Below are 24,678 nucleotides of genomic sequence, written 5' to 3'. Positions count from 1 at the left end.
GTCAGACTGCCGACCAGTCACGAGTGGATACCCACAGGGATTGGTGCTGGGTCCTCTCCTGTTTGGCATCTACTTCTGAGAAGTCCAGGCCAACAGAGAGGGACTCTGGCTGACCAAATTCACAGATGACTGCAAGCTGGAAGCCGTTATTAACTCCCCAAGTGATGCAAGCATCCTACAGAAAGGCCTCACTGAGACCAATGACTGGTGTTGAAACCATGGCCTTAAGCTTAATGCCAAAAAATGCATCGTCACCCCTTTTGGGAAAAACTCAGTTCCCACTAATTGCCACATTGATGGGAGGCCACTGAATACTGAAGGCATTATAAGAGATCTGGGGACACAGGTTGACAGCAACCTCTCCTTCAACTACCACATTGCCACTGTGGTCAGAAAGTCCTTCTATGTGGCACATCTCATTACCAAGGGTTTTGTATCCAGGAAGAAAGAGGTCATCATTTCTCTCTACTCTTCACGCATTAGACCAATCATAGAGTATAATGCCCCATTTGGCATGTACCTCACTAGACACCTGCAACAGCTGGAGAAGCCACAAAAGTACCTCACGAAGTGTATTCTAGGCCTTAAGCACATGTCCTACATGGACAGACTCAGAAAACTCCAGCTATTCTCTGTCTCATATTGTCTACTAAGAGGTAATCTCTGCTTGACTTACAAAGCCATGTCTGACCCAGCTTGTTAGAAATGCTACATCTAAAGAAATCCTAATCCCTCCACACCACATGCTCCAGAGATCTCAACCTCATTAACACAATCAACAGAACATGCTGGAGGGACAGGTTCGTAACCCAGAGACTGCCCATGCTCTGGAATAAACTTCGTATACATGTCAAGCAGAGCACCTCACTAGCCCTCTTCAAGCAAAATCTTGATGAGTGGATGGGAAATAGAAACTGCACCCCAGGGATCACTCCAGTGGGAACTAACGACGGGTGGCACAATGCCAGGGCACTTCTATGGGCTAAGCTTGTAAAGGCCCTAGGTCCATTAGCCTTGTATACACCTATGAACCTATAAAATTGTTTGTATACAATATTTTTACCTCCAGTGAAACTGCGTATATTCATCTCTCGCACAGTGTGTTTGTTTCTTTAAGGATTGAATGGTTGTCTGTGAACATGCAACAATTGTTACATTGTTTCAGGATGCCCATATCTACCAAGCTGGCTAAGGAGACATTTGGAAATTGCATATCCATGTTGTCCAGACCTGTACTTGGGTGGGCTACTGCAGGTTGTGCACTGAGTAATATAGATGTCTACTTGGGTGGTCTGTGGTGTTTGGTACTAGACTTGATTAGATAGTGCTAGTAGACTTGAGTGATATATAGGTCTCCTTGGGTGGTCTGTGAGGTCTGGTATTAGACTAGGTTAGATAGTGCTAAGATTTGATAGCAGTACTATTTAACATACAACCTAGCTGCTCGAAGCTTGTCTCCTCACAATGGCTTTGTTTTAGCTACGCCAAGTTACAGGTTTTAGTTTTAAGGGTAGTTTTATAGTTAAAATGTATCTAGGCATTTACCTTACTGAGGTCTTAACTCATTGAGTTAAACTCATTGAGGACTTAATTAGATGAAAAATTCTAAAATAAGTGTTTCTTCCCTGCACCCCATGCCCCCTGAACTTATATGCATTAACTTGAGTAGTCCCACAAACAGGAAAGGGGTTTCCACAAACTGAAGGAACTGCAGTCAGAACACTCTTAGAAAGCACACTGGTAATGATTAGAAAACAGTAATCAGGGAGTTCAACAATGGCAAGTTAAACTTGATCAGATGGGACTGCATCCAATTTGCACTAAAACTGGGGTGGGAAAGCCCTTTTGAATCCAGGGTTTCTATTTTATAAATAAGTTAAAAATAAAGCTTCAGAAACATTGGTGGCTGAAGAGAAGATGTCCTGAGCTAAAATAAAGAGTGCCAGCAATGCAGATCAGTGGTTCAGTGGTCTGAATAAAACACACAAAAAAGAAAATGAAATAACTTGTTTTTAAATGAAAATATATAGGTCCATAGGTTCATAGGTAGGTACTAGGCTATTGGCCCTAGGGCCTATATAAGCCTAGCTAAAAAGGTACCCTGGCTTTCGCCATCCAAGAAAATTATTTTCCTGTGCCACTGTCGAGCAGAGCCACAGAAGTGATCCCTGGGGTGAATTTCCTATTTCCCATCCAGTTATCAAGATTTTTCTTGAAGAGTGCTAATGAGGAGCTTTGTTTGATATAGATAGGTAGTTTGTTCTAGAGTATGGGGAATCTCTGGGACAGGAATCTATCCCTCCAGCATGTTCTGTTTATTGTGGTGACAAGGTTTAGGTCCCTAGAGCGTGTAGCTTAGAGGGATTGGGATTTCTTTATGTGGAGCATGTCCAACAGCTCTGGGTTTGATATAGATTTGTATGTTATTCAGAGATCACCTCTGAGTAGGCGATATGCGACGGAGTAAAGCTGGAGTTTTTTGAGACGTTATGCATAGGGCATCTCTTTGAGACCGTTAATCATATTTGCGAGGTATTTCTGCGTCCTTTCCAGTTGTTGTAGATGTCTTGTGAGGTACATACCAAAAGGGGAATTGTACTCTATAATGGGTCTAATGAGTGACGTGTAGAGGGGAACAATGACCTCTTTTTTCCTGGATGCAAAACCTTTTGTGATGAGATGTGCCACGTAGAAGGATTTCCTGACTACTGTGGCAATGTGATTATCAAAGGAAAGACTACTGTCCACCTGTGTCCCAAGGTCTCTTATTACACTTTCGGTGTTAAGTAGACTACTGCCTATGTGGTAGTTCATGGGTACAGAGTTTTTACCAAAGGGGATGATAATGCACTTTTTTGGCATTGAGCTTGAGGCCATGGCTTTGACACCAGGCATCTGTCTCATTGAGGCCCTTTTGTAGGATGTCCACATCGTTAGAAGTTTCAATTATAGCTCCTAGTTTGCAGTCATCTGCAAACTTTGTTAGCCAAAGACCTTCTGTGTTAGCTTGTACTTCAGAAAAGTAGATACCAAATAGGAGAGGACCCAGGACTGAACCTTGTGGTACTCCACTTGTTACTGGTCTGAAGTTGGATTTGGAGTCTGCTACTTTCACAGTGTTGGTTCTGTCAGTGAGCCAGTTGGCAACCCATCTTGTGACATAGGGATTTATACCTAGTTTAGTGAGTTTATATATAATTCCAGAGTGGGGGATGGTATCGAAAGCCTTGGCGAGCTCTAGATAGGCTGTGTGAACCACCTTACCCTCACCTACAGCTTTGGTGACTGCTTCAAAGAAGTCTATCAGGTTTAGGAGACATGATCTGCCTTTTACAAACACAAACTAGGTAGGTCCAGTCTGGAGATTAACATTGTCTTTGTTTATAAGTTCCATGATGATACATTCCATGGCCTTGCAGACCAGGCTCGTCAGGCTAATGGGGAGGTAGTTCCCGGGATCCGTGGTGGCTCCCCCTTTGTGGAGTAGGATAACCGTCACTGTGTGCCATTCAGTGGGCACAAGGCTTGAGGTGAGGCTATGACTGAACATGGTACTTAGGTGGGGTGCCAGTTCATTCCGTAGTTCGTGTAGAACGCAGCCTGGGATGTTGTCAGGTCCAAGGGATGCTGTGTTCTTGGCTTTGCAGAGTGTGGTTTTTACCTGTGTAGCCGTGATTACAGGAACTTTGCATTCTTCCGGTATAGAGATGGGTCCTTTAGGGGGTGAGAGGGGGGCTAAAGTTAGCACTGAACCTATCTGCGAGGATGTTGGCAATATCAGTTGGTTCTGTATATTTAGTGTCATTGTGCTGTAACTCAGAGCAGATCTGAGTGTTGCCATTGAGATGCTTGACATAGCTATCGAATGCTTTGTTGTTGTCTTTGGAATCAGTGGCGATTTACCATAACTCATTCTACAGTAGAAACATAAACATTTCAAAAAATGACAGTGAAACTATGAATACACTTAGGAATGAATAAATCATATACTGAAGAAATCCAGAAGTTCCATCCACACAGTGTAATATAAAAGAAACAGTTTTTGGTGCCAAATGAAACTTTATATCTGACACCATGTAATGTATGTATACAGTTTAAGTAGACATATTGTCAATAATTGCGATATGAATGTACTGTGTCCCTGCACCCACAGACTAACAATTCTACCTGTCAGTGTGACACAAACTTAGAGAAAATGTAAAATTAGAAAAATCTTACCTTTTCCTTGTTCTTTGAACTGTGCGACCTTTAAGATTCCATTAATGCACATATGACTAAGATAAGTTTGACAGAGTGACACATTGACAACATAATTAAATGATCATGTGGCTATGACAACTTAAATGTTAACAACGCAGCAATCAATAAATCATGCTTCTGCTAGTTTGGTGTGGCTTTCAAAAGCTCTGTAAGCTAGCTGATAAAGGGAGACCTGAGTTTACTGTGCAATATAACACAGATAATATTACCTGCATTAAGTTCTATTATCTTATCTTGAAAGCTTTATGTACCAGTTATTATATTAATGTTATATTAATGTTATTTCAATGAAAATATATATTCTGTTGGTGTGACAGTGTAGTAACCCTTTTATGAAGCTGTGAAATAATCTCATCACACAAATGTATACTTTGGTCTTTATACATTTTTTTCACATAACTCCATGTAGTTTCATAGGAGGATACTACCCTAGTGGCCCTAAAGCCTTTACAAGCCTAGCCATGTTAATCTCAAGTATCCCCATTTGTTCTTTTTGGGTAATTTGCAGAACAAATTTCTGAAAAGAGTAGGTCTGTGATAATATCGACTATCTCTGTCTATGAGGGACATGGCGCCACCCCAGGGGTGAATTTGCAGTCTCCCATCCAAGTATCAAGGCTGCATTTGAATAGTGTCAATGAGAAGCTCAGTTTTATGTGAAAAGGGAGTCTATTCCAGAGAAACGGCAGTCTCTGGGAGACATATCTGTCTCACCAGCATGTTCTGTTAATATCACAGGCTAGGTTAAGATCGCTAGAGCAAGTGACACTTGTGCCACTTGACTCACGCATGAGCAGCATTTCCATTAGGGCAGGGTTGAAGATTGCTGTATAAGCCTGGCACAAGTCACCTCTCAGCAGCCTATAAGATACAGAGTAAAGTGACAGGGCTTTCAGCCTGTCCATATGGCAAGTGCTGATTCAGTTACATTGTAAAACAATCTTCATATGTTTATCTTAAACTCTGAGTACCTAATATGAACTAGAAATAATATATGCAGTGGGTGTGTTAGCAAAAACACACAGCTTATGTGCATAAGGGGCTGAGGAAACTATGCAACTGTCATAGTAATGGGTGTGATTTATTTATTTATTCTTTTTTATTGATTTGTTTCATTTTATTTTATGTAGATCTTGTTCACCAGGTTAATGCACTGATTCAAAACCCATCATGGAATTATTTACGATATAGCCCAGGTAAAGAACACAAAATATATATATATATATATATATATATATATATATATATATATATATATATATAAAGTAGGAATTATAAATTAATATGCAACAATGTTTGGAAATGTTACAAACTGGGTTAACTAAATCTTTGAATCTGCTAATATTAAGGACCAAAATAATTACATGGTAGTCAGAAATACAATAGCAAAATAAACACTATATACATGATTGTTTAGATGTGAAAGTTACCTTACAAAATTATAAGTTAAAGAGTACAGGATGAGATAAAGGTAAGGGGATGGTCAAGTAACCTAAAGGGCTTAACGTACTGGCATTTAGATTAGTCTTTAAAGACGTGAATTAGTAGTTTATGGAATTGTTTACATTCTATGAGACGTCTAAGGGAGGAAGGGAGAGAACTTCTTATTTTAGCAGTAAAGACTAAAAAAGAGTGGTTCAGTAGTCTAGGGATTGTTTTGAGATTATCTCAGAATATTAGTTTAATTAAACTAAGATCTAAAGGTGTAAATGGATAAAACAAGTGTTGGTGTGTTTGCAAGATATGGGCAAAATTCTAACTTTGAATTCAAATAGCAATGAACCTAGAAAAAGATTGGTAAATTCTTTAAATGATAATCATTTGGCCTTTTGTACACTATAGTGGTGTCTTAACAGGATAACGCTCGTAAACAGATGCACACACACACACACACACACACACACACACACACACACACACACACACACACAGACACACACACAGACACACGCACACACTCACAGTTGAGATGCAGAGGTCTAAATGGAGGAATTGTTTTGGAGAGGCTATGGGAGGCCATATCTCAGCTGAAGTAGGGTTATACACTTTCCTGCTGCCTTAGGGTATACAAAGCATGAAAATCTCCAAGATTGTGAGAGAAGTTTGTCTAATTTAGATTTTGCTTGTCAAATGTTGTAGTCAAAGATGAATGACTGGTCCAGCCAAACACCAAGATATTTGAAATGAATGGTGGTTTCTGGATTGTTTTCTAGTAGATCAGTGACATACTTGTTTGGTGAAATTATTTAATATGAGGTAGAGTTTTAAAAAATGTTGCTTTGGTTTTTCAGAGTCGGACTATTAGACCTTTATATATGGCCAGTGTGATAGATCACCAAAGTCCTCTTTAAATGGTTTGTAATTGTTTTGTGGGAAGCTGAGGATTTATAGACAACAACATCAGCAAAAATAATTATGCTGAGGTTCAGAAGATTAAAGGGAAGTGTGTTAAAGAGCAGATTGAAGAGACATGGAGTTAAAAAAGACATAGGGTTTAATCAGATCTCTGTGGGATGACCTGATTTAAGGAAGATGAATATGAATAAGAGATGCCCATTTTAATGTAAAATGAGCTGAACTCTAGGTAAGTCCGTGATCAGCTAAGTATACCTGGGCCAAGTCCAGAGTACTATAGAACTAGCAAGAGTAAATCCATGTTTTGGTGCAGTTCATCTGTCAGTATCCATAGGCTGTCAGATTAATCTTCCTATTACGTCTTTAGTGAAACAGACTTCTACTTACTAATTTTAATTTGCTTATGCTTAACTCAGGGGTTATTGATTGCAATGGAAAATCACTGATGATATGAATCCTGTTTGTGCACTACCAGTTATCCACTGTCTGTGCTCTTTCCTGTTAGTTAATGTATGCAATAAGGACATGTTTGGGCAAAGCCCCTCACATGAGGGTTAGCCCCTATAAAATGCTTTTTATAGATCTTTCATGGGTGTTGAAGCTTTGACTGTTTTTTTCAGGTTGAAATTTCAGCCAGTTGTAACTAGGGGAGATATGGTGAAAGCAGGCTGTCACTCTGCTTCTAACCATCACAAACTCATGTTGTTGCTCACAGAGAATTCTTCATTTCTGGTTACATTCTCAGATCTTAGGAATGAGTTACTTCTCCAGAATTTTCGGTATCTGCAATTTTTCCTTGGAGAAGAGTTTTAGGAAGTTGGCTTCAGCAGGGTGTGTGGCTGCACTGTCGCTATTAATTAAAAAGTGTTAATAAAAAGTGTCATTTACAAAAATTCAGATTGCAAATTATTTTTAGACACCAATGGACAGTACCAGCAGGACCTAAAGGCAGAAATCACTAGTAGCTCACTCACATAAGGCATAATTGAGGTCAGCTATTGATTTTACATTAATTTAGCCATGGGATATTAGAACCAAATGTGGATTCATCCCAATGGCATCTTATGTCAGAACAGGTAGGATTACAATCATGTGCAATGTAAACTGGAGGACTTACTCTTAGTATTAAAGTATTGCTTAGTTAAGATGAGCCATTTTACAGTTGTTCATCTGTATCATATTAGAGCAAAATGGAGACATAGCCAAATGAATACACTGAGACCACATTGATGTTTCCGATGGTTCTGCATGATGATGCTACACACACACACACACACTTGTGTGTAGGTATGTATATGTATATATACAATTATAGATATATAATTATATATATATATATATATATATATATATATATATATGTGTGTGTGTGTGTGTGTGTGTGTGTGTGTGTGTGTGTGTGTGTGTGTGTGTGTGTGTGTGTGTGTGTGTGTGTGTGTGTGTGTGTGTGTGTGTGTGTGTGTGTGTGTGTGTGTATATATATATATATATATATATATATATATATATATATATATATATATATATATAGATAGATACATATACATGGGTCTATTTAGAAACTTGAATGCTTACTTACCCGACTTCCAAAATGCCGGGAAGAAAAGGCGGATGACTGCACAACTCCAACATCCCGTAACACTGACTTCCCACTCCAGGTAAGTAACCACTTGGCCATCCCAACAAAAAACTAAAACAGAAGGAAAGCAAACCCACCCATGTGGGGGGCTGCGGACCCCACACCCCCCAAACTAAATATACCAACTCCGAGATCGCACTACCATGGGGGTACAAGACAAAGTTCAACAGGATGGCCAAGCGGTTCCTTACCTGGAGTGGAAAGTCAGTGTTCTGGGACATCAGTATTGTGCGGTCGTCGGCCTTGTCATCTCAGCATTTTGGAAGTCAGGTAAGTGAGCATTCAGGTTTTTAAAGGGGATCCATATATATATATATATATATATATATATATATATATATATATATATATATATGTGTGTGTATATACGAGTGTGTGTGTGTGTGTGTGTGTGTGTGTGTGTGTGTGTGTGTGTGTGTGTGTGTGGTATATGTCAGATGAGTGTCATAAATTAATATCCTGAACTGTACATTTGAAAATCCAGTCACAAAATTTCCTAATCCTACAAGACAATATATTTCATTGACCTTTTTTTCTGGAGTTTGTTTTTTTTTAGTTTGGATTACCATTTCTTATTCATTTTGTTTGGATAGACAGTCTATTGACTATGATTTTACATTGACTGAGCAATTTCTTATGAATAGTTTGTATCATGTGTGACTTTCTGGAGTAGTTCTGAAGTATCTTTTGACCTATTAAATATTCTTGGTATTGTTTTATTATATTAAAATCAGGTAGGGTTATGGTTTAGTTATATGTGTGTTTTTTAGTTTAATACTATATCATTTATTAGATTTGGTACAGTTTGTTGGTAATACTTTTTTCAGATTGCTACATTCCAGATGTAAATTTCTTTATTTTTTAATTTCTTGGCATATTTTTTCAACCTCATAGGTTCATAGGTTGGTACTAGGCTATCAGCCCTAGGGCCTATACAAGCCTAGCCATAACAATTCCCTAGCTATTTCTTCCCACACTGTTTACTTCCCTGGACCCCTGTCTAGCAGGGCGATTGACGTAATCCCCGGGGTGAATTTCCTTTCTCCCATCCAATCGTCAAGGTTCCTTTTGAAGAGGGCCAAAGAGGCACTCTGCTTGACATGTATGGGCAATCTATTCCAGAGTCTGGGGAGTCTCTGGGTCAGGAACCTATCCCTCCAGCATGTTTTGTTTATTGTGATGACAAGGTTTAGATCCCTGGAGCATGTGGCTCTAAGGGACTGGGATTTCTTTAAGTGTAGCATGTCCAACAGCTCTGGGTTTGACATGGCCTTGTATGTTAAGCAGAGATTTCCTCTAAGTAGACAATATGCGAAAGAGTATAGGTGGAGTTTTTTTAGATGGTCAGCATAGGGCATCTGCTTTAGGCCTGTAATTCTTTTAGTGAGGTATTTCTGTGGCCTTTCCAGTTGTTGCAGATGCCTTGAGAGGTACATACCAAACGGGACGTTGTATTCTATAATGGATCTAATGAGGGATGAGTACAGTGGGACAATGACCTCCTTTTTTCTGGATGAAAAGCCCTTAATGATGAGTTGTGCCACATAGAAGGATTTCCTGACTGTTGTGGCAATGTGGTTATCAAAGGTGAGACCACTGTCCACCTGTGTCCCTAAGTCTCTTATCACAATTTCAGTGTTTAGTGTACTGCCACCTATATGGTAATTCACGGGTACATGCTTTTTCCCAAAGGGGATAATTATACATTTCTTGGCATTGAGCTTTAGCCCATGGCTCTGGCACCAAGAATCTGTTTCTGTAAGGCCCTTTTGTAGAGTATCCACATCATTTGGGGATTCAATAATGGCTCCCAGTTTGCAGTCATCTGCGAATTTTGTTAGCCAGAGTCCCTTAGTGTTAGCCTGTACTTCAGAGAAGTAGATGCCAAACAAGAGCAGTCCCAGGACTGAACCCTGAGGTACTCCACTTGTCACTTGTCTGGAGCTGGATTTGGAGTTGGCTACTTTTACAGTGTGGGTTCTATCAGTAAGCCAGTTAGCAACTCATTGGGTGAAGTAGGGATTAATGCCCAGCTTAGTAAGTTTATCTATGATTCCAGAGTGGGGGATGGTGTCAAAGGCCTTGGCAAGGTCTAGATAGGCTGTGTGAACCTACCCTTGTCCATGGCTCTGGAGACTGATTCGAAGGAGTCAGTCAGGTTCAGGAGACAAGATTGGCCTTTCACGAATCCAAACTGGGTGGGGTCCAGTGTTTGAAGGTTTCCAGTGTCTTTGTTTATAAGTTCCATGATAATACACTCCATGGCCTTACAGATAAGGCTCGTCAGACTGATGGGACGGTAGTTTCTGGGATCCAAGGTGGATCCTCCCTTGTGGAGTGGGATAACTGTAGCTCTGCGCCACTCAGTGGGCACAAAACCTGAGGTGAGGCTATGATTAAACATGACACTAAGGTGAGGTGCCAGTTCATTCTGACTCATTTACTATCTAAGAGTTTGATTATGGAGTTATAATTGTTTTTGTGGAATCTACATGTGCATTTGTATGTGTATGTGTGTGACTGTGCAGGCGCACTGTATGGAAAGTTTAATTTATTTCTTTTTGTGACTGGAGCTGAATTACTGTGATTGATAACATGTATCTGGTGTTAATAAATGTATTTTGAGGTGCACAGAGTGGTGATAAATAAAAATGCTTGTATCAGACATATATATGATTGTCAGACCACTTTATCAGTGTTTATATGTGTACAGAAATCACAGAGTATAATAACAAAAGGAATTTCAGTTTTCTCTCTTACCATTTCATATTTCTTTATATAGGAAGTCCGAGAAGCAGTTGCAGAGCATAAACCTTTGCTAAGTAAGCTGAAATCTGTGAGCAGTCGACTAACAGACTTGAATTCTGAGGAGGGGGTACAATATCAGGATAGATGTAAATCTGCAGAGGAATGCTATAACCATATTAAAGAAAGACTGAGAGAGAGCACCACTGTTCTTGAGGAGGCTATACCACGATATACACAGGTACTTTCTGAAAATAAATTATCTAGAAAGAACTGCTTCTGTGGTTAATGGATATATCTGTTTTTAAAACAAAAAGTTGTGCATTCAAATTCTTTATAGCACCTAGAAGTCTGCATGTATTTTGATGATCATTTTTTGCAATGCAGTACAATTGTGGCAGTTACCTGCATAAATAGTATATGACATAATGTAGCAATATGTTGCAAGTGGAAATATTTCACTGTTAATTGTAAGCATCCTTATGCCATTTTAAAAAACAGTACAACACAAATCATTCAAGCTAAAGACAATTAATAAATGTTCTCAAATATTATTAAGACAATATCTGTGGAGTTGGCACCCTCTTTGTGGAGTCTGCATGTCCTCCCTGTGGTTGTGTGGGTTTTGTCCAGGTGCTCTGGTTTCCTCCCACATTCTGAAGACATGCAGTAGATCAACTGAACACTCTAAATTGGCCATATGTCTGAGTGTGCATGCCAGTGTATGATGTGGAAGAACTACCGCTGTAGGACTAGTGTGCACCTTGGCTCTAGATGACTGTCACTGCTGAAGTCACAACCCGACCCCATGTGCAAAAATGGGAAAAAGTGGCTGTAGACAGATGAATGGATCTGGCTCATAATCATCAAAGTAAATTTTGTTCTTGTAAATGTTAAGATAACTAAAGTAAACAATACATTTACACATTATAGGCATTACTTCAATAAGTAAAGTTTTGAGGTATATAATTAAAGGACAACAACAGGATTCTATTATTAAATGCTCAACTTCTCTGACCTTTTTCTCCCTATTTACTGCCCCATGCTACGACTAAACAATAGCACAGCATTTAAAATATTTTAATTTGACTGTTTCTCTCCCTTAGACAGTACCTTACTGTACTGTGGAGGTTTCACTTTCAAAAAACATTTATCCTGCCCTGGAAAAGTCTCCAAATCATTGTTGTCATCAAGGCCACTGAATACAGGTAGTTTTCTGGCCAATTCCCTTCCCAAACTGACATCACCATGACCATCTTAAAAACCCACCCATTCTGTGATGTCACAACTCCCTGGTCCTTCCCCTACCCATACAGAAAGTAAAGGCTAGAACAAGGAAACAGTACATGAGTCAAGTCTCCTGCTGTGAGCTGTCAATCACATCTGGTAACAGCTCAAATTACCCTTAGCACTTTGTCAGCTAGGAAAGTTAGGTGTGAAGGGGGATGGGAGATGATTCAAAGTAGTACAATTCAGGCTTCACAAAAAAACTGCAGTTTAGCCATTCTAAAATAATCAGCAGTAAAAAGCACTTTGAAAGTCTGCTCTGTGTAATTTGCACTGTGTTTTAAATAGTCATTGAATGGCATGAAATGTTACTTAAAACTAACTGACTGAAACACAGCACTGTATGCATGTAAAATCAATGCAGTGACAGGAACTTTAGGAAGATAGAGGCCTGCATGATGCAATTTTTACAGACGAGCACTGCATTGTGTGACATCTAGGGACACACTAAACAATCAGAATTACTTCAAGATGCTAGATCCCATGTGGTCAGTCTCAGAAATTACGTATAAAAATATTTAAAAACCTGTAAATAGTCCCAGAGTGGTGTTAAAATGTAGGAAACACCAAACCATGATGAAATAAGCATGTTTTTGAGTCTGTGGGTGTGGTTCTCCTTTAAGGGCAGACTGCATTCTTATAAAGCTTTAATTGTTCAGATGCATTTTTATTTTTATGAAAACATTGATTTTTTAATACATCTAGGCAAAGACAAGGTCTTTAAAGGAGTACAACAGGTTTCTCTAATGTATTCCTCAACCTCACGGCCCTTTTTCTCCCTATTTACATTGTCCTCTGTAAAGCAACAACAATAAAGCATTTATAATTTTTATAATTCCCCTTACTTCTGTAACAGAAGCCTACCTTCTCATACTGTGATGGTTTCACTTACAAAATGATTCTCTCATGTTTGAATAAAGCTTGCTGGAGTCACCCAATTACTGATATCATCGAGGCCAGGCAGTGCAGGTGCTTTTTTAATCAGTTCCCTCCCAAAATGACATCACCACAGCCGTCATTTGATTCTAACTAAAATAATAAGACCCACCCATTCTGTGATGTCATGGCTCCTTGTCCTTCCCCAGCCTGAGTGCTGTTCATTTTATTCAGTAGTAGTGTAGTAACACCAATGTTTGGAAACACAGAAATTTGCTATGCATACTTGTACATTCTGCATGGCAAATGATGCTTAGGTGGTGTATCGCTTGCATACTTCTCTGTTGTATTTGCACCAGATACTGCTAGTGTGCAGTGCGGGAATAGAAAGATTAAAACGTTACCCTGGTATCAGAGGTGGCAGTGCAACATATTCATAGCAGCTTAACATGAGAGTAGCTCTAAGCAAGCACCTAGAATTATTCAGTGTAGCTTCCACACCTTAAGTCTGAAAATGAATTCACATACTCACATGAACAGGAGTAGCTGCATATTGATGGCTAAAGGTGTATGGGCATGTCGGGTGGTTACTACACTGCAAAACTGGTATGTAATGGTGGAGATATTTGGAAGGCATGAGCAAACACACCAGTATATTAAAGCCATAGCACCAGTTGAACTGGAGGCTGGCAAATAGATTTAGTAAGGGATTTTGTCCATGCACAAATATTTCAACAGTGATTCTTTGCAGTGACATCCATTATCTGATTCAAGGTAAGTTAACCTTGATGTCCTTTATTAAAAAAAAAATCAATAAAAAATTTACTTGCGGTAGCGTTGTCGCCTCACAGTTAGACGTTGCCCGTTCGATTCTCAGTTAGAGCGTCTTCTGTGTGGCGACATGCGTGAATGGGCGTTCCTTCGTTGAAGGTTGTGCGTTAGGCCCGGCAAGTCAGCACGTAAAAATCTACTGCCAATCATTAGCGGACCAGAGTTCCGCTGTGGCGACCCCTAACCGGGAAAAGTCGAAAGACACAAACAAACATAAGTGACTTCTGGACACAAGAAAAAGGAAGGGGAAAATATAGCAATGTGGTTTGTATGTAGAAAGACAAACCAGGGACACTGCAAAAGGTTTTTTTTTGCAAACCAACCAGTGGAGTAAAAACATATGAAGGCAAACACTGCATACCAACACACTTTGCACATGTACATCTCAATTTTTAACAAGGTGGAAGCATGAAGTGATATCTTAACACTTAAATTAATAAAGATCTAGACTGGTTAATAGTATAAATGTTTTATTCTTTAGCTCCTTGGTGCAAGACCTTACTGGATGTGATTGCAGTCAAGTAAGGCCATGGCTATAGTGCAGCAAAAAATGTCCCCTCTAACAAAGGAAATGCTAGAGCAAAGATTAAATTACATGAGTCAAGCACCCTGCTGAGATCTGCCAATCAATGGAATTACCAGGTCAAATTACCCTCAGGACTTTGACAGCTAGGGAAGCTAAATGTTATGGGGGTGGGGAGAAGTAAATGGACTGAAATTCATTGTCTCACAAATTGGTGCCATTTAAACTAAATTAAAAAAAAAAAAAGCAGTAGTAAACAGCACTTTGAGTGTGTTCTGTGGCATTTGCACTGTTTCTGTTTTAAAGGAGTACAACGGGTTTGTAAAATACTTTCCTCAACTTCTCTGCCATTTTCGTCCCTATTTACAGCTTCCTGCATAAACAAATAAGAAAGCAGCGTTTAGAAAATGTAATTCCTCCTGAGTTCTGTAATCCAACCCTACCTTAGCGTACAGGAATGTTTACACTTTTAAAAACATTCTCTCGCATTTTACTTAAGCCTGCTGGAGTCCCCCAATTAGTGATGTCATCACGGCCAGGCAGTGGAAGTATATTTTTTTAACATTTCCCTCCCCCGAAGTGATATCACCATGGCCGGCCTCTGCTTCTTGGTCAAACCCACCCATTCTGTGATGTCACAGCTGCCTTGTCCTTCCCCCCAGCCTTGGAATACTCAAATATAGCTGCAGGAGGTAGGGAAGTTCCTTTCGTATTCGTGTTTCTAGTACACAGTATTTTCCAGACGGAACATGTTTTTCCAAGCCTTGCCTGTATTAGCTTACCCTCGTGGCCTGATTTATTTGTAAGTAAACTTTTTTAAAATATAATTCACGATAGTAGCCGACTAATTTCTTCTGCCTTACTTTCTTTTACTGAGAATAAGGGTTTACAACTTGTGTGTGTGTGTGTGTGTGTGTGTGTGTGTGTGTGTGTGTGTGTGTGTGTGTGTGTGTGTGTGTGTGTGTGTGTGTGTATATAATTTTTTTACACTCGCTAAGCTGTTTTTTGTAAAACTCACTAAACAGCTTAACGAGTGTAACAGAAGGGTTAGCTAGATCTTGATCGCACAGTTTTGCACAGTCAGTTTTTAGCAAACATAAGTGACATCAGTCGTGTAAAAGGTGAGTAGTATTGGCAGTTTTTAAAAGGAGGATATGCATCTAGTTAGCATGTACTAACATTCACTTTTATGTTTCTTGGGTGTAATCCATAGTTATGAGACTTGTGGTGTATGTACAGATTCGGTGCTGCTGCACTTATTTCACTATCAGCTGTTCTGTAAAGCAGTATTTATTGACTATAGTACATTGAAGCGAATATTTTTGTATGCATATTGAAAGCGTGACTGCAGAAATAAAGTTCACTGCTCCTTGGTTCCTTTTGTACGAGCCGTAAACTAAACCACTCACGTGTGTTTTGTTGAATGAGTTATCTCACTTTTCATGTGATGCTTTTAAAATGCATTTTGTTATATACTTTGCCCAGCAATGTCCAATGTTTGGCTTATTAAACGTTTCTTATTTTTTTCAGAGGCATGCTTGAGGTATGTTTTGTTATATTCAGCGCTGTATATAGGATGAGATAGATATTTGTTTGATTCGTGTTCTTTGTACTTCGCGTTGGCTAGATCAAATAAGACTTCCATTATACATCTCTTCTTCCCTGATTTTGGCTCTACATTTTGCTTGTCCCTTTTAACAAACCACGTGGGTGAGGAATCTGTCCATCGGGGCAAAACATTTGTAAGTGTGTTGCAGCATGGCAACAGAGCGATCTTTTGAGGGGTGTAATTTTTTCAGGCAACGTGTGATCTTGTCAACTTTGAGTGGTAAATCTATAAAATTGCAAAATATAAGAGCCAAGGATGACAGTCCAGGGTTAAGAGGTAAGCCGTTGTTGCCAAATAAATTACAGCGACTTATAATGCGGAAAATACGTATGTGATGCATCTGTATTTTGCACTATTTTTATTATTATTATTGATGTTGCATTTTCTTTTTCACTTTGTATTTGGCATTTGTAAACAACGCTGTTCTTAAACGGTGAGTGTTGGTGATCGTTGGCTATGGTGGCTCAAGAACGCTTTCTGGTGCACCACACAGGAGGGGCGTGTGCTTCTGTATATGCAGTCAACGAGGTGCGACAGGCGGTTATAAAGTATATTACGCACATGTGGATATAATCGTTTGCAGAGGTCCAGTAGCAATTCTTTGTGTGTGTTTTTGATGTGAAAGGTGTTCCGTATGTGTTCACAACGTTGTACTCACCGAAGCGGGCTATAATTTATAAACTAATTAAAGACGTCATTATTGTTGCCTTCTGCCTGCAGCTGGTTGATCCCGTTACCTGTCTCCAAAAACTTGTGGCTTTTAAATGTGTACTTTTTTCCCCTGTTGCGTCTACAATTTCGTAGTGTAGTGATTTTCTGTTTTTGGATACCTTTTAAGTAGTAGTTGTTGGGTTGGCTTGGCATGTGTTGTATAATTTAAACCATTTCAGTTGTTGGATTGTTGGTATTGATGTATTTTTTTCTATTGGGAGTTGCGATGTGTTTTGTGTGTTATGGCAGCCTAACGGAGCAGTGTATTTGGGATGAAATGTTAAAGCTTATTCTCAAGTTTAACATTTGTTTGATGGGTATTAGCCATTGGACAGGTTAATTGCTCAAGTGATACATGCATGATGATGTGTTAGCTGTCCACTTAAAGTGCTGTAGTATGACAATTTTAGTGTTTGCAGCATACTTATTTATTTTGAACATATGCCATAGAGTAAAGAACACTTGCTTTTTTGGATGGGCATTTGAGGGCTTGATGTACAAATCTAAAATTTCTGGCAGCAGTCATAAGGGTGTTTGCAGTATAATAATTGTACATTTACAAAATGTTTTATTAAGTAATACTGTGAATATGAAACAGGATTTTTTGATTCTTACTTCATGAATCAAAATGAAAGAGAAACCTACTTGTGAGGTTATGTTTTGGTCTGGTGAATTGATGTGTATTTTAGGACTAGGATTAAAATGCATGTTGGGTGTCATGGGGCATGACTCGCATTTATTTTTATCTTGATCCCACTCTACAAGACACTAGGTCAGTATTACGCTGTCAACTGCTTTGAACATAGGCTTGCTGCATCGTTTGTCTTTACATGGTTTGCTGCATCATCTGCTTGTGACTGCATCTCATATGTCTGTGTGTGTGTGTGTGTGTGTGTGTGTATATATATATATATATATATATATATATATATATATATGTATGTATGTATGTATGTATATGTACCCCTTTGTATCAAGCTGCATAACACTCTTCCTGGGTAAGTGGAAATTTCTGTTTAGCATCTGCCTCAGGATATTTTATTGTTAATATTTGATATGGGATAGAGGAGTTTATGTGATTTTCACTCAATTAATCTTTTAATGTTTCAAAAAACATCATATGTACTTGCATTGAAGAAAGGATGTGTACATTGTCCTTCTACTTATCAATAGTTTCAGTAACCTTACTTCATGACCAGACTTGCCTTCTGTTTCAATGTGGGGATTTTGACTGGAAAAGCTATAGTACTGTTGGCTCCGATACTATCCATATAGGCCATGGGTTCGATCTGGCTTGGATGATTAGGTTTGTTGCTTGTGTGTAACACATAGCGCTTCATTGTCCAGATTTTTGCCTCGTATGTTTGGTCTTTTCCTCATACAACTTGTGGCTTTCTGGCAAAAATCAGTGAGGATTGAATTCACTAAATAATGACCGAAATGTAAGTTTCAATGTTCATATCCTCCAGAAAATGCATGCCAACACAAAACCTTTTATTCTAGCAACTTTCCAGGTTTATACAAGCAATATTTAAAATTTGATCTTTACTTTGAGGCCTTTGCCCCCCTATTATTTCTGGCTTTGTCCAGATTTCCTGTGCTAAGAGGTTGAGAGGTGTGATATAACACACAAAATCTGACGGGCACAGACTTGAATTTTTTTTTTACACTATTAGTTTCTTCCTTGCGATGCTGGGATGAATGTTTTTCAAAAGAAAGGTAGATGGATGCTCCTTTAAATCAGGACCACCTGTTTGGCAACAAGGCTGAGGAAGTTCTTAAAGCTAAATCTATGCAAACTGTTAAAGATTTTTTTACAAGTTCAACCTCCTAGATTTAGTAGGCACTGTCCCACTATGAATTGGTCCTTTCCAGCCCCTTGCAGGTCTTCTCAAGCCAAACCCAGACACAGCAAAACACCCAGGTGACTCACAGAACTAAGCAGTGGGGGGGGGGGCCTCCACTCCCAAGTCTGGGAATAATAAAACTCCCTCCTATGGTAAAGTGTCTCAATGACTTCCTTTTAAAATTTCCAAGCACTTATCAACTGACTGCCCCTTTGGTGGGAAGATTGCTCTTCACGCAAAGAATTGGGGAACTCATTACCCAGGACAAATGTGTTTTAAATATAATGTCCCAGGGATACAGATTTCACTTCCACATGTTGCCAACACCAAATGTGTGCCGGACCTACCCCCAAATCAGTGGGCAGAGGCCCAAAAACAAGTCCTTTCTCTCGTAAGCATGGGAGTTATTCAACTGGTACCAGAAGAGGAAAAGGGACAAGGTTTCTACTCGAGACTTTTCCTGGTACCCAGAAAAGACAATTCATGATGTCCTATCCTGGACCTGTCTACTCTAAACACCTTTCTGGAGATTCCAAAATTCAAAATGCTGACTATTCACCAATTACTTCGTATGCTAGGCACAGATGCGTGTTTGGCACCACTAGATTTAAAAGAAGCATACCTGCACATCCCAACCATGGAATCTTGCAGACGATACCTACGCTTCAAAGCAGGCTACTCACACGTGGTACCCTGTCAACCAGTTATATTCCTGGGAGCAAGCTTGAATACAACATCCCAGATGGCTTACCTCACGCCAAAAAAGCAAATTATTTTGACAACCTACTTCAAACAAGTGGCCACAAAAACCCTGCTATCTGCAAGACAAACACTGCAAGCCTTAGTGTTCATGGCCCCCTGCATTCTTCTAATTCCATATGCAAGACTGCATATGAGGAAACTACACTGGTACCTAAAAAGCCTATGGTCTCAACATTCTCAAGACCTAGAAACAATGATTCCTATCATACCTTGCCTACACCTACAGTTCCTTTGGTGTGCAGAGGCCTGCCACCAAAACAAGGGACTACCTTTCACACCCCCACCTGCCATCCAAACCCTAACAACAGATGCATCATACTATGCATGGTGGGCTCACCTGGCAGGGAAGTGCATTCAGGGCAAATGGAGCCCAAGTCAAATGCACCTACAGATCAAGCAAAAAAAAATGTTAGCTGTACAGAATGCTCTGACAACCTTCAAGGACCACATTCTTCCAGGACAACTAATGGTAAAGACGAACAACAACACTGTTATGAGGTACATAAACAAGCATGGGGGTAGACATTCTTACCCCCTCTGCAGACTAGCCATGGCATTGTGGAACACAGCCTTGAGCTACCAAGTGCACCTACAAGCTCAATTCCTGCCAGGAAAATTAAATACACTGGCAGACGGACTAACCAGAAACCTCATGGACCCACATGAGTGGAAACTGGAACCAAGGATTTTCAACATGTTGACAAGCAAATGGAGCAGTCCAGATATAGACCTGTTTGCCTCTCCCCAGAACTACCAAGTGGACAAATTTTGCACAAGGACTCGCCACAAACAAGCCTGGAAAGTGTATGCTCTGTCCTTCAGCATCAGTCTATGCCTTCCCCCCCTCTGCCTCTGCTCTCCAAAGTACTATTAAAAATCAAACAGTACAAACCAAAGATGATTTTGATTGCTCCAGAATGGCTGCACCAACACTGGTACCCCCTCCTGCATAGTGTCACGATTATCTCCATGGCACCTGCCTCACACTCCTTCCATGCTGTCTCAGCAAGAGAACCAGATTTTCTGCACCCTCAGCTTCCAACACTGAACATTGCAGCCTGGCTAATTACTTAATCTCTCATTTACCATCCCTCAGCAAACCTGTGATGGATATCATTTTAGATGCAAGAAGGCCTAGTACTAGAAAATCTTATGCTGAAAAATGGAAAAGTTTCTGTGCCTGGAACCAATCTCAAGGCATGAGCACAGCAGCACCCAGTTTACCTCAGATTGGCAGTTTTACGGACTGGTCTTTGATGACAGAAGTGAGGTATATATAATGCATAAGTGGCAAGAGGAGGCATGTTTGGAGTAGCATGCATAGCTGCAGGAGTGTTATGATAGTGGTGAGATGAGTGGATCCGACTGCAGCTGCAAGTAATGTTGTGGTGTGAGTGGACCTCTGAGGCTGGCTACCGTGAAGTGGTGCAGTGTAGTGGAACTTATTTGGCAGCTGCAGTTGCACAGACTGGTCTTTGAGGACAGAAGTGAGATGTACATAATGCATAAATGGCAAGAGAAGGCATGTTTGGGGTAGCATGCGTAGCTGCAGGAGTGTTATGATAGTAGTGAGATGAGTGGATCTGGCTGCAGCTGCAAGTAATGCTGTGGTGTGAGTAGACCTCTGTGAGGCTGGCTACCGTGAAGTGGTACAGAGGCTTGTCATGATAGTACAATATACAGTAGTTGCAGTTGCTGGATATGCACACTGTAACCAAAAGCCAGCTTGTGAATGCATCATGTAAGTACTGCCTTTTGACTGCTGCTATATAGTTAGGTGTATGCATTCATCTTCTCCTGTACTGACAGGTATTGGACAATAACAGGCAAGTTCGGGATGTCACGTGGCGCTATGTGATGTGGATAATGCTAGCTCAAGAATGGATAAACATGAGAAATGAGTAGTGGCTGCTGTGTGTGAATAGATTGGATTGCTGTCCCGAAAATACTAAGGTAAGAAAAGAAGTCAAACAGTTTGAGCCTGCTATAGGAATTATTCAGTAGTAGTGTAGTAACACCGATGTTTGGAAACACAAATTTGGTATGCATACTTGTACATTCTGCACGGCAGATGATGCTTAGGTGGTGTATCGCTTACATACTTCTCTTGTATTTGCACCAGATACCACTAGTGTGCAGTGCAGGAATAAAAAGATTAAAACATTACCCTTGTATCAGAGGTGGCGGTGCAACATATTCATAGTGGCTTAACCTGAGAATAGCTTTAAGCAAGCACCATGTGAAACCTGAACAAGCACCTAGAATTATTCAGTGCAGCCACCATCTCCAAAATGAGGAGCACTAGCCCTCATAATGTGGAACAGATGGGCAAAATGTGGAACACAGACCAATGGCTTACTAACAACTTCAACTAGGAAGGTCATGGGATGGTTAAAATAGGTTGGTTTACTTATAAAGAAGATCTGTTAATGAATTAGTATGATTAATTTCTATTTACCATGGATTTCACTTTAACACTGAATGTTTGACAGAATCTTTCAATGTGGAACTTTGAGGAACTTCGAGAACATGTACTTTTTAAGACCCCAAATGAGTCGTTCCTCATAATGAGGTACACATGAGAGGTATGAGTGCAGCTTCAACACCTTAAGTCTGAAAATGAATTCACATACTCACATGAACAGGAGTAGCTGCATATTGATAGCTAAAGGTGTATGGGCATGTCGGGTGGTTACTACACTGCAAAACTGGTATGTAATGGTGGGGATATTTGGAAGGCATGAGCAAACACACGAGTATATTAAAGCCATAGCACCAATTGAACTGGAGTCTGGCAAATATTTAGTAAGGGATTTAGTCCATGCACAAATATTTCAACAGTGATTCTTTGCAGTGGCATCCATTACCTGATTCAAGGTTAATTAACCTTTAAGTCCTTTATATAACAAAATAAATATAAAAAAAATGTACTTTGTTATAAGTGACTACTGGGCACAAGAAAAAGGAAGGGGAAAATATAGCACTGCTTGTATGTACAAAGACAAACCCAGGGACACTGCAAAAGGTTTTTTTTTGCAAACCAACCAGTGTAGTAAACAAAAATATGTAGGCAAACACTGAATACCAACACACTTTGCACATGTAAATCATTTTTAACAATGTGGAAGCATGTTGTGATACCTTAAACACTTACATTAATAAAGATCTAAAGTAGTTAATAGTGTAAATGTTTTATTTAGTTCCCTGGTGCAAGATCTTACAGGAGTTGCTACATAAATTGGATGCGAATGCAGTCAAGTAAGGCCATGGCTATAGTGCAGCAAAAAAAAATGTCCCCTGTAACAAAGGAAATGCTAGAACAAAGATTGAATTACATGAGTCAAGCACCCTGCTGAGATCTGCCAGTCAATGGAATTACCAAGTCAAATTACCCTCAGGACTTTGACAGCTAGGGAAGCTAAGTGTTACGGGGGAGGGGAGAAGTAAAAGGAATGGAATTCATTGTCTCACAAATTAGTGCCATTTAAACTAAATTAGAAAAAAGGCAGCAGTAAACAGCACTTGAGTGTGTTTTGTGACATTTGCACTGTTTATATTTTAAGTAGTCATTCAGCAGCAGGGAATGTTACTTTCACTATTCTATTTTACTCAGAACTTTGTACGCATGCAACATCTATGAAATGACAGGAGCTTTAGGCAAACGGAGGCCTCCATGATGTAACATTTGTGAGCAAAACAATGATTTGTGGGATACTGAGTGGCAACCTGGTTTATCCAAACCACGTCAGTATGCTGGCCTCCAGGTGGTCAGAGTCTGGAATTACATATAAAAATATTTAAAATCCTGTAAATAATCCCAAAGTGCTGTTAAAGTGTAGGAAACATCATGCCATGATGTTTTAAACATGTTTTTTGAGTCTGTGGGTGCGGTACTCCTTTAAGGTATAGCTATCCTGTAAAGTCAAGTTTGCTCATACCTGATTAAAACTTGATGTGAATACTAGCCTGTGAATGTGTGTTTTTTGTTACAGCTCACTGAACGAATGGACCATCTGACAGAGTGCCTTGAGGGATTGCAAGAGAAGTTCTCCAAGCCATGCTTGATCAGAGGAGAATCAGCAAGAATTCAGGAACAAATCCATGACAACAAGCTGCTGAGCGCAGAGCTGCAGAAGCTGGGTGTGGCACTCAACACAATTCGTACTCAGGGAACAGAATTCCCTTCAAGCTGTCAAACAGCCAGTGGGGATCCTACAGCAAAAGGTATTATTACTTAAATGTTCTGATTCACTTTAATTTATAAATAACTTTCATTATGTGACCCTTTCTTTTATACTTTACTCACAAAATTAGGAATAGGATATATATTGTGTGCTGAAGACAAAAAGATGTAGCAATAACTTGTTAAGGTTGATTTTGAACTCATTGTTAAAACAGTATACCTAGCTTCTACAGGAAGTTGAACAACTGTTATATTGTGCTCTGACATATTATTCTTTTAGCTAAGCATAACTTTATTAAGTATAGCATCTGATTAAGGAAACAATATCTGACTGCATGTAAATGCAGATTCAATAAATCCTGCACAAGCTGCTAAAACTGTGTGCACGTCATGGCAAGGCGCACACATGATAGCGCTCTGGTTTGTATTCAGAAAGCATCTCTACACAGTGTGCAGAGCTGCACAATCACAGTAAACAGCATGGTATACTAATAACAGTATAATCAGCTGAATTGTATGCTAAATAACCAATCCAAGATGGAGGAGCTGTTCAATAAGCTATAAAGCAACCACGTAGACTCAGTGTTGGTTTCCCTGCAAACTCCAAAACCTATTTGAATACAGCCACAGAAAGGAGTCTACACAGAAAGAATGTTAGGGGCTGTTGCTACTTTAATTCATTTGTATGTGCAACAGGCTAAAGTCTATGCTGCTGCTGCTGCTAATAGACCATGGCCAAGAAGAAGAGTTTTCAGACCCCGTTTAACTTATCACACTCCACATGAGGTAGAAATTGTAGAGTACTGCAGGGTGGATAGAGGCACACTACAGCAACTCTGCAACCTCTGTCTTCCTCAACTCCAAGCCAGGGCAAACTGAGAGGAATGAATACCAGTGGAAACAAAGGTATGTGTAGCACTTAGAATTTTAGCTACAGGAATCTTTCAGAGAGCAACAAAGGGCATGCTGGGGTGTCACATACATCAGCATCCGGGATCCTCCATCAGTTCCTGAATGCTATGCTACAGTAGTTTGTACACTTATAGAAAT

At 39.7% G+C, this 24,678-nt stretch overlaps 1 protein-coding gene across 1 annotated transcript in view; it reads left to right on the top strand.

The window, feature by feature from the left end:
* The window catches only part of LOC122797773 (microtubule-actin cross-linking factor 1-like), an 899,011-nt gene that overhangs the window by 292,746 nt on the left and 581,587 nt on the right, over positions 1–24,678 (top strand). The window contains exons 11-12 of the mRNA XM_044066295.1: positions 11,037–11,240; positions 23,438–23,669. Of these exons, the coding sequence (XP_043922230.1) occupies positions 11,037–11,240; positions 23,438–23,669 (436 nt within the window). The remainder of the gene's footprint in view (positions 1–11,036; positions 11,241–23,437; positions 23,670–24,678) is intronic.

The sequence above is a fragment of the Protopterus annectens genome, chromosome 3.part1 (genome assembly GCF_019279795.1).
Source record: "Protopterus annectens isolate FY-2018-M chromosome 3.part1, PAN1.0, whole genome shotgun sequence".
Classification (NCBI taxonomy): Eukaryota; Metazoa; Chordata; order Ceratodontiformes; family Protopteridae; genus Protopterus; species Protopterus annectens.
The sequence above is the reverse complement of the archived record's forward strand: the minus strand, read 5'-3'. Positions and strand labels throughout refer to the sequence as shown.